Source organism: Lycorma delicatula, chromosome 3, assembly GCF_047948215.1.
Source record: "Lycorma delicatula isolate Av1 chromosome 3, ASM4794821v1, whole genome shotgun sequence".
NCBI classification, from domain to species: Eukaryota; Metazoa; Arthropoda; class Insecta; order Hemiptera; family Fulgoridae; genus Lycorma; species Lycorma delicatula.
Window position 1 is genome coordinate 62,112,738 of NC_134457.1, and position 16,214 is coordinate 62,128,951.

The following is a 16,214-nucleotide window of genomic DNA, read 5'->3' on the forward strand; positions in this document are numbered from 1 at the left end:
GTTTAAAAAAGGTTGGTAGGTTAGAAAATTTAAAGAGGGAAATGGATAGGATAAATGTAGATGTAGTAGAAATTAGTGAGGTTCGGTGGGAAAACGACTTTTGGTCAGGTGATTTTAGAATAATTAACTCAGCTTCCAAAAATGGGCAGAAAGGAGTAGGTTTCGTTATGAACATAAAGATAAGGAAGAGAGTAGAGTATTTAAAAATGCATAGCGATAGAATCATTGTAATAAGGTTAAATCAAAACCTAAATCGACAATGATTGTTAACGTCTATATGCCTACAAGCGCCCATGATGACGAGGTAGAGTGTGTATATGAAGAAATTGATGAAGCAGTTAAACATATAAAAGGAGATGAAAATTTAATAATAGTTGGAGATTGAAATGCAAGCATTGGAAAAGGCAAGGAAGGAAATATAGTGGGTGAATACGAGCTGGGCAAAAGGAATGAAAGAGGGGACCAACTTACAGAGTTTTGCATGAAGTATAATTTAGTAATTGCCAACACCTAGTTTAAAAATCATAGTAGAAGAATATACACTTGGAAAAAGCCAGGCGATACTGTAAGGTATCAGATAGATTATATCATGGATAAGTAAAGATTTAGAAATCAACTCGTTGACTGCAAAACTTACCCTGATAGCGACCATAATTTAGTAGTGATAATGAAATGTAGATTGGGGTTTAAAAACCTGAAGAAAAGGTGTCAGATGAATTTGTGGAATTTAGAGAAGCTTCAGGAAGAGAAGGTAAAGAAGATTTTTGAGGAGGAAATTGCAAGAGGTCCGAGTAAAAATGATAAGGTAGAAAATGTAGAAGAAGAATGTGAGAATGTTAAAAAGGAAATTCTTAAATCAGCAGAAACGAACTTAGGCAGAACAAAGAGAACTGGTAGAAAACCTTGGGTTTCAGACGGTATATTGCAGCTGATGGATGAACGTAGACAATATAAGTATGCTAGTTATGAAGAAAGTAAAAGGAACTATCGACAATTAAGAAATACTATAAACAGGAATTGCAAACTAGCGAAAGAAGAGTGGATTAAAGAAAAGTGGAAAGAGAAATGAACATTGGTAATATAGACGGAGCATACAGGAAAGTTAAGGAAAGTTTTGGGGTATATAAATTAAAATCCAATAATGTGTTAAACAAAGATGGTACACCGATTTATAATATGAAAGGTAAAGTTGATAGGTTGGTGAAATATACGGAGGAAGTGAATTAGAAAATGGTGTTATAGAGGAAAAAGAGGATGAAATGGGAGAAACAATACGAGATCTGAATTTAACAGAACATTAAAGGTTTGAATGGCAGGAAACTGAATACTTGCAGAATTACTGCGCAGTGCAGTTGAGGAATGATCGATTATACAAACTAGTGTGTAATATTTATGAAAAAGGAGAAGTTCTGTCAGACTTCAAAAAAAGTGTTATAGTGATGATACCAAAGAAAGCAGGAGCAGATAAATGTGAAGAATACAGAACAATTAGTTTAACTAGTAATGCATCAAAAATCTTAAATAGAATTCTATACAGAAGAATTGATAGGAGAGTGGAAGAAGTGTTAGAAGAAGACCAATTTGGTTTCAGGAAAAGTATAGGGACAAGGGAAGCAATTTTAGGCGTCAGATTAATAGTAGAAGGAAGATTAAAGAAAATCAAACCAACATACTTGGCATTTATAGACCTAGAAAAGGCATTCGATAACATAGACTGGAATAAAATGTTAAGCATTTTAAAAAAATTAGGGTTCATATACAGAGAGAAAAGAACAATTGCTAACATTTACAGGAACCAAACAGCAACAGCAATAATTGAAGAACATAAGAAAGGGAGCCTGACAAGGATGTTCCCTATTTCCGTTACTATTTAATCTTTACATGGAACTAGCAGTTAATGATGTTAAAGAACAATTTAGATCCGGAGTAAAGTACAAGGTGAAAAGTTAAAGATGCTACACAATCTGCTGATGATATAGTAATTCTAGCTGAGAGTAAAAAGGATTTAGAAGAAACAATGAATGGCATGTTTGAAGTCCTACACAAGAACTACTGCATGAAAATAAATAAGAAAAAATAAAAGTAAAGAAATGTAGTAAAAATAATGTAGAATGACCACTGAATATAAAAAAAGGAAGAGAAAAGATTACAGAGGTAGAAGAATTTTGTTATTTGGGAAGTACAATTACTAAAGATGAATGAAGCAGGAGTAATATAAAATGCCAAATAGCACAGGCGAAACTAGCTTCAGTCAGAAATACAATTTGTTTGCATCAAAAATTAATTTAAACATCAGGAAAACATTTTTGAAAATATATGTTAGGAGCGTAGCTTTATATGGAAATGAAACTTGGACGATTGGAGTACCTGAGAAGAAAAGATTAGAAGCTTTTGAAATGTGGTGCTATAAGAGAGTGTTAAAAATCAGATTGGTGAACAAAGTGACAAATGAAGATCAAAAGATAAAGTGCCGCAACAAAATCAATTTGTTATGGCTAATTGATGAAGAAAGAAGCATTTGGAAAAATATAGCTAAAATAAGAGACAGATAGGCCACACTAAATAGGCCTCATATTAAGGCATCCTGGAATAGTCGCTTTAATATTGTAGGGACAGGTAGAAGGAAAGAATTGTGTAGGCAGGCAACGTTTGGAATATGTAAAACAAATTGTTAGGGATGTAGGATGTAGGGAGTATACCGAAATGAAACGACTGGCACTAGAGGGAATATTGGAGAGCTGCATCAAACCAGTCAAGTGACTGAAGACAAAAAAAAAATCAAACTGCAAGAAAAAAGTCCATGATCAGCCCACAAAAAAATCCTTTTCCATCACAATAATGGACTTACTCATAATCTCCAGTTGTGACTCAAAAATTGATAGTTAGGGTTTAAACTCATTCCACATGCCCCCTATTCTCCAGATTTGACAACTTCAGACTACAATTTGTTCCCCAACATGAAAAAATGGCTGGCAGAAAATTAGAATAATCCTATTATTTGGAAGGGATGAACAATTTGGAGCCATGTTGGATGAAATTTATAAGCTTAAAAGGAGAATACATTGAGAAATAAAAAAGTTTATTGTGAAAAATTAAATGGTTTCTATTTTTGCACAGACTTTTCTGATCACCTTTGTATGTTACAGTAATTTTATTACAAGGTGTTTAACTTAGGAGGCACCATCACTTGTTAGTTTATACTAACACATATTTTTATTAAAATACATATATGGGCATGAGATGGGTAAAATAATCAGGAAGATGTTAGTACGACTGGAGCTGGAGTGAGGAGAAATGTTCATTGCCTGCACATTTGAGTATTGCCAGTCTGTGACGAAAATTGGCTTTTGAACAAAGTTGCACAATCGTTGTGTTGTTTGTTAAAATATGGTTAATTCTAGAAGAATGTGTATTCATGATGAAAACTTATTTTAAGGTCAAATCCCATATTGTGTATGGATGAAAAATTCAGGGAGAAATTTGAAAAGGAAGCACCAGTGAGAAGTGTTATTCAGAAGTTAGTTAAAAAGTTTCTAAAACTGGCAAAATTGGCATTTTAGGTCAAATGTTTTTTACAAATGAAGCGTGATTTCACTTTGATGAGTATGTTGTCAACCAGACCTGAGGTACTGAAACCCACACATTTTCTTTGAATCTCCCCAAATCCCACAAAAAGTAGGCATATGGTTTGTGGTTTCAAGGTGACAAATAATACAACCTTTGTTTTTTGAAAAAACTGTGGATGCTTCCATTACTAGAAATTATCCAACAGTTTATAACCTTAAATAGGATGAGTGTTACAGATAGTGCCATTTGCCATATAGCTTGCATTACTATGAAGATGCTAAAGGATTTTTTTCACTAGAAGAATCATTTCTAAAAGATTGTGGCCACCAATATCCCTTGATCTGACTAGTCCAGATTTTTTTCTGAAGGGTTACTTAAATGAAATTGTTTATGGGAACAATCTACACACCCTACATTTATTGAAGACAAACATTACCAATACCATTTAGGAATTAGAAAAGGTACAGATAACAAGAATAGTCAGGAACATGGTCAAACGTGCTAAGTCCGAAGAAGTGAGTGAACATCTCATTTTCAGCACCTGTAAATTATTATATGTTTACCAATAAACTATTATTTAATGACTAAATTGATGGGGGCCTCTTTTAAGTTGAACTCTGAATAACACAGAAACAACCACAGGGTTTTTAAATATTGCAGTTTTACTTTATCTTTTTGCTGTAAGGTTTGTATTGCATTAATTTTATATATAAATATTAAAATTTAAGTTATCGGTGGGAATTTTATTAAGCTTTTTTGAATACTGAAAATTGTATCAACTAATAACTAAATTACCATAGACAGTCACTGAAAGAATGTATGCTTATTTAATAAAAAATTACTTCTTGTTCAAAATTTGCTTATGAAGACATTAATAAGATTGTTCATACTTGTTAATGCAAGTAGCCATCTGAAGCAGCTGGTTTTGGAATAGATATATATGTTCTATATATATTTATTTATTTATATATAGACCACATAAAATAACAGAAAAATGTCTGATTATGGATACTACCTTGCCTAAAATTACTGCTATAATCACATAAATCCATCATCTTATTTACTAGATTCATGGTTAGACTGTCATTTTTGAAAAATTAAATTTACTTTGAACTGCTTACTAAACCAGGGATTAGTTAATTGATGGCTTGATGAAAATATTTTATAAAAAAAGAAAAAAGTATTAATATTCTGTTCATAACACCTGTGGAAGGTGCTGTGAACTGAAACAGCCATTGTGATTTTTTTTTTATAAATTTTGTGAAAATATAATATTTTTGTTTACTTTCTTTTGTCATGGACTATTTTTAATAAACAAATAACAACAATTATAATTTTAACTATCTTATATGTAATGGAACCTATTAGTGAGCCTGACACTGCCAAGGCACTTGTAAATGGGGTTTCTCCACCTCATTACAAAAAAAAAACTAACAGATAAAGAAAATTGAAATAGCTGCATGCTGTGATCACAAATAGTCATGTTTAACATTTGAAATGATAATGGAAATTATAATTCATACTACTTGCATGGTAGTAATGTTGCAGTTGTGGTAATTTGAATTACATTATATGCTGACACTAATACAGAAGATAAAAATTAAACTAGCTCTAATTAGAAATTGAATCGGTGATTAATTTTTATGGCGACTTACATTAAACGTTTTGTTAGTATAATTAATGTAAGCCGTGTCATGCAGTAAAATTTTTTATAACAGTGATGAGAATTAATGATATCACCACGATTGTGGTAAATTTCGGTAGACTGTATATTTAAGCGTCCCGCCATGAACACCTGGAACAAATCGAACATGGTTAGTAGTTCATTGTAACATTAACTTCTTAAAGATGCTTGTGACGAGAAAAAATGTTAAGAAGTTCTATAGACCTCGTAGATCTATTCTATTTATAACTAATACCTATTCTCTATACATTAATCTAATTGTTCTTTTGGAAAGATTTGCTGTGTGAAAAATTTCCTACTTCGCTTGTCTTTATTTTAAGGCGAATTAATGTATGCTTTTTTGTCTTGCTGTTTATTTTATTTTTCTTTTAGAATATTTATTTTTTCTTTCCTTCATGATCTTAACAGCTGCTAAGCACGTTGTTATCAGGTGACTCGAATGTGTTGACTGAGGTTATGGAATTTCCTTATTTTTTGCGGTAACAATTTTTAAAGTGTATTAAAAGAACAGTTGGTTATAGAAAGAATCAAATATTTTATTGAAGAATAAATATTTATTTTTAGGTAAATATCTTGTGTTGTATCAGAGAAAATACTGATGAAATTATGCTTGCCGGTATTAAGGAAATGGCTTAATTGAAAGTTGCTTTCAAATCCACTCATTTATTCTTTCCTTGAATGTTAATGCATCTTTCCGCACGCTAATTATTTTCAAGTTTTTGTAGTTTCATTTTTGTATATTAACAAGTATAATATCGTGTAAATTTTACTATGTATGAAGCAGGTAAGTAACGGATTCATTTTTATATTTTTGACAACGAATTCAGTTTGTTAATGTAAATTTACCACTAGAAAAGTATCACTGTTGACATCGCACATTTTAAAACAGTTATACTGTTTTATTTTTATAAAAGCGTTGGAATCAGTTTCGTAAACTGAAAATTACCAATTTTTTAGCTTTTTTAAAAATTATAAAAGGTTAATGTACCATGTTTATGCACATTTTCTGTATTTGAATATGCTTTCGTACTTTAGTGTGCGAAGAATTACTATACATGTTAAGATGAAGTGAAATTTAATCTTAATTACACAGCAGTGAAACTGTTATTTAATTGTGTATTTATATAAATAAAAAAGATTGTTTCTGTTTTCCTTGAGATTTAGTTTTGTCAGTTTAATTGTGTGCATGTCTTAGACTTAAACATGATCTAAAAATTAAAATTAAAAATGATCACTTGACATGAAGGAATAAATAAGTAAATGTTAGGACATTGTTTAATTAAATTTTTTCTAATACAGAGTTACAAAAATATTCCAAGGAATAATAATATAATATTGATTAAATTAATAACATATTTATTAGGTTATGTATTTGAAGGATAATCTTGCTCATAGAGATATGTAAATAAAGAAAATATCTTTCTTAATCTTGAAATAATCCTTTTATTTTTAAGTGGAAACAGATTATAGTTTGGAACTCAATAAGTTAGTATTAAAGAGTAAATATACCTACTACCTTTTTTACTTAAATGAATAAATAAATGTGTGAAGTCATTAAAATACATCAAACATTTAACATTTTTAGTAGCTTTCTTTTAACACCAAAAACTTGGGTACATGTGTGTCCAAAGGCCTAGTGCATGTATGTGGTGTTTGTTGTATCTTCAGTAGTGAGAGAAATAAATTAGAAAAGACAGACCTGCATGAAAACATCTAGACAGATATTTGACTACATGCTAACATCTATGCTTATTCATTGGACTGAAATGGTCAGTATATTATCATGACACGTTCTGCTATATTTCTCATTGCTATAAGCAGTCATGTCATGTTTTGATAGCTTTTATGCTGAATGTTGTATAGATGGGTTGATAAAATTCAAAATAAGAGATTTTAAGAAAAACTGGATAAAAAAGTAGGCTGTGATAAAGAAATATATCATTTGGATCATTACTAAGGCACACAGACTTAAGTTAATTATATAACGAAGGAGGAAGAATTGAATCTAAAACAAACATTTAAAGATTAATATTACAGTAAATAAAACAAACAATTGAATGTTTAGAAATTAACAGATTTGTTAAGATTAGAAGTTTAAAGCAGAATGGAAATAATAAAGTATTTAAAAAAATAATGTAGAAGTGGCAAATGATAAAAAATTTAATCATCACATCAACATTTTGAAGAAGCTTTAAAAAATTTTTACTAAAGAATTAGGAGAAGAAACAATTAACATTCATAAAAATAAAAGGAAAGTAAATCATAAACTGATATTATGATTTGTTAAAAAAAAAAGAAGTTTAAACATTAATGCAAAACTTTTTTAAATGATTAAGTATTCATGGTAAATTGGAAAGCAAAAACATGCTCATAAACCATTTTAAAAAAGTTCTTTACTTATCTAATACGTAGTGTCCATTTAGATTGTTAATCACCATCCTTAGATACTGAGGAAATTATGTATATATGAAAAAGTAAATGAAAAATAGTGGTAATTATTCAAGTGAATCATAGTTAAATATTATAAAATTCCTAATTATAAAATTCCTAACAGCATTTGTTAATTTAAAGCCAGAACAACAAATAACTTGAAATTTTAGAAAATTCTCTAATTTTTAGTTTTTCCTCTTATTTTAGGCAGTAGCTTGAAGTTGCTCAAACAATTGAAACTTCTTAATAGATTATCCACAGTGACCAAACATATACAGTTTATGTATTGTTTGATATAATAAAATATTTAACAACACACAAGGGATAGGAAAAAATATGTTTTTTCCATCATTTTATGATATAAAATTTCACAAAACTTTTAATAAATTAAAACTTCTAAAAGGCAGTTCCTCCTGTATTGTTATTTAATAGTGAAGTTTTAGTATCTTCATTGTAAGTTTATTTAGTTATTGTATCTGAACTATGTAATTTTATTAAAGAAATGTTTTAAAACTCAAAATTTCTAGTAAACTAATTTTGTGACCAGTTTACAGGCAACATCGAGTTATAGCTGATTTCTCTGGTTTTCTATACCTATAACATATTAAAAGCTTTATTTTATTTAATGCCTTTATTTTATTTTGGTCTTTGTATAAATTTTATTTGCATAAAGTCCTTATTTAGAGCTATGAATTATCACCTTTATTAATTAGTTTATAAATGTCCATCCTTTTACTGGTTTAATGTTAGCTTTTCCTAGGACATAAGCCAGTTTCCTAGAAATAAGTACTGCAATGTTAAAATTGTGATTAAAAATATTTTTTACCTTGCTGCTAGCAGAAGCAATATATAGTTTTTGCTAGTGTTTTTCTGATCATGTTTCTTCGTCATTGTGTAGTCAGATTATTTTGCTGTATTTGTTAAATTTTTTATTGATTCTTTTCTGTATATTGACAGTGTGGTTTCTCAGTACAGCCAGTGAATTTACCTGCATTGAATTTATCTATAATACTCATATGATTATAGATCTAGTAACATCCAGGTTCCTAAAAACATCTCACTACTGCCATCTTAAGAGACAGACTTATAGGCCACATACTAAGGCATCCTGACTGAAGACAAAAAAGAAAAAAAAACTGCCATCCTATATTATATAGGATGAAAAGGATTATTTCTTTACATCCTATGCATACTTTCTTCTGATATTTTTATCAGTTTTTATAATTTTCTGTAAATGTCAGTGATTTTATTCTATTTATGAATTAATTTTGAATCTAAAAGTAGAACAATATTTTTACTTTCAGTTTCATAAATCTTATATTTTCTTATAAATCTTATATATTCTTGTTTTAAATCTTATATTTTCATTCAATTTTTCAATAAACTTATCCAACTCAACAAAATAGTATCTCAATCAGGCTTATAGGAGATATAGAAACTCTCTTTTAGCTTTCATTTATCAGTTACTCATAAAGGGATTAGATTGGAAAACAGGCATTGGATTACTTGTTACTATTGTTCCATTAGTTTAATTATAAAAATTAAAAGTTTAAATTAATAAGTGATATATAAACCTGTTGATCTTTTACTCTTAGCAGATTATATATCACTTATTTGTCTAACATCTCTTCATTTTGAATTTTAATCAAACCAATTTTCAACATCCTTAACATCACATTTGTAATGCCTCTTTTCATTTTTTTTTTGTCTTCTCTACTGTACATGTTTCATTAACATTAATTGCTATATTTAACACAAATATTTTTAAGAATATCTTTAAAATATTTGAGATGTATATAAATCTAGTAGTTTCTGTGAATCTGGTCACTTTATTATGAAAAACTACTCATTCAATTGAACTGAAATTTTTCATGAACATAGTTTATTTGCCTTGCAAGAACATGTAGGACTGTTGCTTTTACAAAATGTATCATTGTTTCAAGATAGCGGCCATTTTAATGGCTTGTGATAACTACTGGACTATGTTCCTTGTCAATATTCCACTTTACTGAGGCCAAATTGTTGGTCAAATCAAATTTGTAGAGCACTTGCTCCTCAATCAAATAGAAAATTAAATTTTCTATAAAAAAGGTCTTTTTAAGTTATTGAGAAAAGTAGCTTTAAATGTGCGATGGTGAATGGTGCTGTTGTTCAGATGCACAGCCACTGCCATTGTTACTGTGTTTCTGATGCAACTGGCTGCATTTGCCTCTGGTTACTTGACTTAAAAACAGATTAAAAAATAAATAAATAAATAGAATATAAAAAATGAGAAGCAAAATACAGTCACCTCATATTATTTGTTAGATTTTAAGAACGGAGTAAACTTTTTTACTTGGGCAAACAGGTAATTGACTTCTACTCTTTTTAAAATGGAGTCAACTGTTCTGAAATCTGCATACTTTAGATCATAGTTTTGAGTTCTGTGCTTACCAAACTGTTGCTCTGAAGAAATTACAATACACTAGTATTTTTTTAATAAATTGAACAGGCTTTAATTGTTGTTTGTCAATATTATTTTCTTAAGCATGAGGATAATGAATATTCTCAGGGTTCAATGGGTTGGACCGGCTAGTTATTCAAAAAACTAGCCCTTGGCTTGTCCTTCCCATCTAGAGAAGGACAAAGCCAAACATGCTCTGACCAGCTAGTTAGATCTAGATATTTGATGTTATGCACAGAAGGCTCTTCTTGGTCATACAATCTGTTTTCGATGTCTGGATTACTTCATCCATTTTTTGTGATTTTAGGATCTAAATAACAAAATTCTCCTGTTTTGGTATATTGTCATCCCTGATATTAATTTTTAAATCCTCTTTATTCTTCTTTCTGCTATATTTCATTACCAGCTTTACTTAGGTTTATTTCAGATGGAAATTCTCTCCTAGTAATAAATCCATGCGATTCAGTATTTCTTCTAACTAATCTTTGGTTTCTGCCAAAAAACCCAATGCCATCACTGAATCTTAATGTTTTTATTCAATCTCTTTAAATAGTTATGCCTCTCAAAATCTTTCTTCAACTCTTTTATTGCTTCTAAGTACAAGTCAAAAAGTAGCAGGGGGTAGACTAACAGAGCTAGATTTTCATCATCATCTTCTGTTACAACTGATATATGATTCTTGCACAGATTCTTTTCTTCCCTTATTTAAGACCAAATTTTCTTAAAAAGTTGAATATTTTATTTCATTTTACATTATAAAATGATCTCCAGATCTACACATTTTAATATTTGTAGATGGCTTTGTTCTTTTTAAGTCTATCTTGTAAAATTAATCTAAGGGCTGTAATTGTTTGTATCAGAAACCAAACTGGTCTTAATCTAATACATCTTACACCACACTTTCTGTTTGTAGAGAAAATTAAGTATTTTCAAAATCGTTAATACATTTAAGGATCTTTAATAGAATGTGCTGATGAATCAGTAGATCAGGTGTTCAATCAAATCTTCAAAATTTCCATTATTTGGAAATTCTTCAATTTTGCAAATTTTTTAATAATGTTTTTGCTAAATGAGAAGTTAAGTGAGAGTATTTATTTCAGAAATGATTAATTGCATTATATTATCTGGTGCATGTATTTTTGTGTTGGCTACCATATATGGATAAATAAATAAATACATTTACCAAATAATCATCCAATCTCATTCTCATGAAACAAAGGAAAACAGTTTGAGCCAGAGATTTCAGTTGTTAGTTATTTTTGTACTAACTTAAAGCTTTTGGTTGATATTGCCAAAAAAAATCACAATTATTATTTAATATGTTTTATTTTAATTTATATTGTTATATATAATTTATACTATATTAAGTAACTGCTTTTAGAAATATTTGTGTAAAATTTACAACTTTTGTTTATTTTTTTAAATACTTTTATTTATACATTAATATTAATATTGTATACATTAAACAAATATAATTTGTTTACATCAAAAATTAATTTAAATGTCAGGAAAAGATTTTTGAAAGTGTATGTTTGGAGTGTCGTTTTATATGGAACTGAAACTTGGACGATTGGAGTATCTGAGAAGAAAAGATTAGAAGCTTTTGAAATGTGGTGCTATAGGAGAATGTTAAAAATCAGATGGGTGGATAAAGTGACAAATGAAGAGGTATTGCGGCAAATAGATGAAGAAAGAAGCATTTGGAAAAATATAGTTAAAAGAAGAGACAGACTTATAGGCCACATACTAAGGCATCCTGGAATAGTCGCTTTAATATTGGAAGGACAGGTAGAAGGGAAAAATTGTGTAGGCAGGCCACGTTTGGAATATGTAAAACAAATTGTTAGGGATGCAGGATGTAGAGGGTATACTGAAATGAAACGACTAGCACTAGATAGGGAATCTTGGAGAGCTGCATCAAACCAGTCAAATGACTGAAGACAAAAAAAAAAAAGTTTATTTTTTTAACTACTTTATTATTATTTCTCCCTTTATTTTTTTACTTTGTTGTTTATTATTTAATTTATAATTACTGAAGATGATTGTTTAACAATCAGAATGACCATCTATACTGCATTCAGTTAGCTTGTAGAGTGTAGTATAAACAAACATTGTGTTTGTGCTAGGATTTTGTCATGTTTCTGCTGAGTCACATCCCTTGTATCAGTGCCAATTCACAATGCGGTTGTACCTATATACAACACAATAATCATTACTCATATTAGTTACCATTTAATTAATTTATTTAAATTAAAAATATATGTATAATTTTTGTAAAATATAATAACACATGATTGCTGAATATTAACATTGCGAAGTTTCTTTTACATGCATCAGGATTTACAGGAGATTCTTATGAATTGACCATTTGCACATTCGTATGCATAGTTGTTTACTTCAGCTCTATAAGCTAACTGAATTTGGTATAGTTTAGTTAAATGCTCAATTCCTTTATTTAATTTTCATCTGATAACCCATTTCGTAAATGAAATGTTTGTAATTTAATCATGATCAGAATGATTTCTGTTATCTTGTAATTAATTTACTGTGTTATATTTTGTTCCATTCTTATTTATTTAATTTTTTTTTTTTTTAATAGTCATTTAAAAAAAAGAACTTGTAATTTAATATCATCTGCTAATCAGTAAATCTATATGTTATGTAAATTAATGTGTAGCTTGTTTTAATGTTATAAATAATCTGAAATATCAATAATGTTATGAAAATTTATCACTTTATATTATTGATTCATTTTGTGCTAAAAATGAATAAGTAAAAAAATTAAATGCATTTATTATTTTTATTATTGTTGTAATATGTTGCACATAATTTTATTTAACGGAAACATTACAACTTTCTGTATCATGCTTACTTTTAAGGCTAACAAAAAATGTGTATTATTTGTATACTGCATGTACAGTTTTTATAATAATGTGTACAATTTGTCCATCTTACAGTATAGTGCTGCAGGTTAGAATTTTATTTGATGGTTTTTCTTGAAGTGTGTGTGTGTGCGTGTGTGTGTGTGTGTGTGTGTGTGTGTGTGTGTGTGTGTGTGTGTGTGTGTGTGTGTGTGTGTGTGCGCGCGTGCGTGCACATCTAACATGTGCTTATGCAAGTTTACATATGAGTATTTATCTTACTGTGTATTTAGTGCTAATTTATTGTTTTGAGATAAAGTTGGCATTTTTTGTAATTTATAATGATAAACTGACAAAATAATGTAGACTAATTACAAGAGTTATCTGAAAAGTTTTAAGCTTCAACATGAAGATGGCAGCACTCATCAACAAAAGTTAGGGAGTGTATTTGCGCATGCATTAAAAGGTACTCACTAAAATTTCAGCCATTTTGGATATTCAGTTGTTTGATAATCATTTAAGTATATTGTGAGTGTTTTTGTGAAAATGGAAAAAATTGTATATTATGCTGTGATTAAATACTTGCATTTGAAAGGCAATATGGCCACGCAAATTAAAGTAAAGTAGTTGGGTACCGCGTTTGCTCACTTTGGACCAAAAACGCATTCGAATGAACATTTCCAAAGCCCTGCTGGAACAGTTTAAGCAAAACGAGTCAGATTTTTTGCATCGATTCATAACTTTAGATGAAAATCAGATCCACCACTACACTCCTGAGACAAAACCCTTTTTCTTGTCCTGGCCCTGACTTTTTCTTGTTTCCTAACCTTAAAGTTTCACTTGGAGGAAAGAAATTTTCATCGGACGAGGAGGTTATTGCATATGTAAACGCCTATTTTGTGGAGAAAGATGCCAGCTACTGTTTTGGAAGTGTTAAAGAGGTTAGAGAATTGCTGGTAAAAGTGTATAGACTTGAAAGGAAACTTTGTTGAAAAATAAAACTATATTTGATAGAAAAAATATGTCTTTCTATGTTAAACTCAAAACTTTTCAGACAACCTTAGTAAAGTCATTTTATGAAAGAAAAAGCAGTTGATAAAATCTGTAACTTCCAAGTTATTTATTTATTTATAGTTCTGCCATATTATAGTATATATAAGGTTACTGATTACATCCTAATCACTGAAGAATTTCCCACTTGGTTAACAAAAAATCAGTTTAACCAATGTATATAAAGAATAAAATTTTTCAATAATCATTCTGATCCTTTATCAGCAGTGCTAAAAATTAAATTTTGGTATTCTGCAATTATACTTCACCACTCGCATCTAAAAATCTAATTTAAAAAATTCACAGAATAAAAACAGTCATTCTGAACGAGTGATAACACAGCCTTCCTGAATAATGAATAAGATTCAATAGTTATAATATTGACTGACAAATGATCGTTTACTCTAAGCCCATTTCATGGGATGGTTTTGTGTGGGTAGGAACGGCAGCAGTATTTGTAAGTGTTAAGGTTATTAAAAACTTGTTTGGATGAAAAAATATTTTTTATATATATATATATATATATATTTTTTCTTTTTTTAATAAAAGGGTAAAAAGGTTAAATGTAAATAAAGGCTGAACACAAGATTTAGAGTCCAAAAAAAGTATTGGTCAAACACCTTCAGCCAGTATTGCTCATAGCTTTGATAATATATTTTTTTTTTGTAAGGGTAATATTTTTTTACTATAAATCGAATTACTCTGAATATGCTATAATTCAGGTTGAATACATAGCCATAATACATCTGAGAAGGGCATGCATGTTGATAATCACATTCACTGACAAAAACAAGATAGAATTTATTCAATTTATCACTAAAATGTTCTATGCATTCTCTCCATATTTATGAACTGTTGAATCTTAACCTCTAAGGATCAGCTCTGAACAAGGGACAATAACAGACCAAAAAGGGATTTCTGGATATCTCAAACAAAATTTTTTGTATACTTTGTTTTTAAACAATTACCTTTATTCAAAATAACTATTTGCTTCTCAATTGGGATAAAACTGGACCACCTAAATTTATTGTCAGTGACTCCATAGAAGCATAAAATGAGTGTATATAAAGAAGCATTTGAAAGACAGTCAAGAGTTGTCATGTATCATGGAACACACCCACAGTAAACTCCATGACCTGCAATAATACAAAAGTTTGCATCAAAGGCATTTCTGTCAATCCAAAACTAGATTGAATTGGGTACAGTTTAAACTATCTGGTGGTATTGCTAGGAAAAACTTTTGGATATCCTTAAAAATATTATTTACTATTTGTAAATCCCCTACAACTATTTCCCATTTAGAGAATCCCATTATCAATATGGCTTTAGTCTTCCTTTGCTATCATAGTATTTTATTAAAATAAGTTGTTTAAATCAAAATGCTTAATAAATGAGCTATTGAAAACCCTCCCAGATAATATGTAAAGCAGTCATTTAATGTTAACTTTTATAATGAAAAGAAACATAAGACATCCCTCTCACCCACTTCAAATTTACTAAATTATGTCAATGCATATATTGAAGAATAAATAAAATATTATGATAGCAAAGGAAGATTAAAACCATATAATAGAAAAATATAAAATTATTTAAGAGGTATTATTAATAATATTGTAATTAATATTATTAATAATTGAAGATGTTGACTTGAAAATTTTTATTTTGTATTTTCTTTCCCTCTGATTTAACAATAAGTAGTAACTTATGCTGACAACCACAATAATTGTTTAAACAAGGAGTAATAAACTTCAGTCAATGAATAACTTCTTACTACTAATCTAGTTTAGAATGATATAATAGGTACAGTGTTTTACTATTATTGTAGTGTGTAATTGAAGAGGAACTCTAGAGCTTATTGGATATGATTGACTGTGAGATGTGGCTAGTAAAACAAGGTTCTTCTAATGTGGGATATGGTAGTGAAAGTGCGTAAGGATTTGACAAAAGCTATGTGAGACTTGCCTATGGAAAATAATCTTTTAAAAAAAAAGGAAATAAAAAATATAAATTACAATGGCAATTGGACCTAAATGAATGTGTCTGCAGGTAGAACAGTGTCTTATTTTGAGATAAGTGAACTAAATTCAAATGTAAATCAGTTGAAGAAAGACAAAAAGTATTGCAAAATCATTAGTGGACTGCTCAAGAGACATTTTCCAGAAAAGAGAAAAAAATTAGA

The 16,214-nt window shown here is 29.3% G+C and overlaps 1 protein-coding gene across 2 annotated transcripts in view; it reads left to right on the plus strand.

Annotated features, from left to right (window-relative positions):
- Positions 1-5,658: 5,658 nt before the first annotated feature.
- LOC142321639 (ATP-dependent RNA helicase DHX30-like) overlaps positions 5,659-16,214 on the plus strand; it is a 119,367-nt gene continuing 108,811 nt past the window's right edge. Inside the window, exon 1 of one of the 2 annotated variants that reach the window (XM_075359897.1) lies at positions 5,659-5,815. Coding sequence is in view for 1 of the 2 variants with exons in the window: in XM_075359896.1 (XP_075216011.1) it covers positions 6,023-6,035 (13 nt within the window). In the remaining variant the exon portion in view is untranslated. Of the gene's footprint in view, positions 5,816-5,860; positions 6,036-16,214 lie in introns of those variants that run through there. The other variant, XM_075359896.1, reaches the window with a different exon arrangement.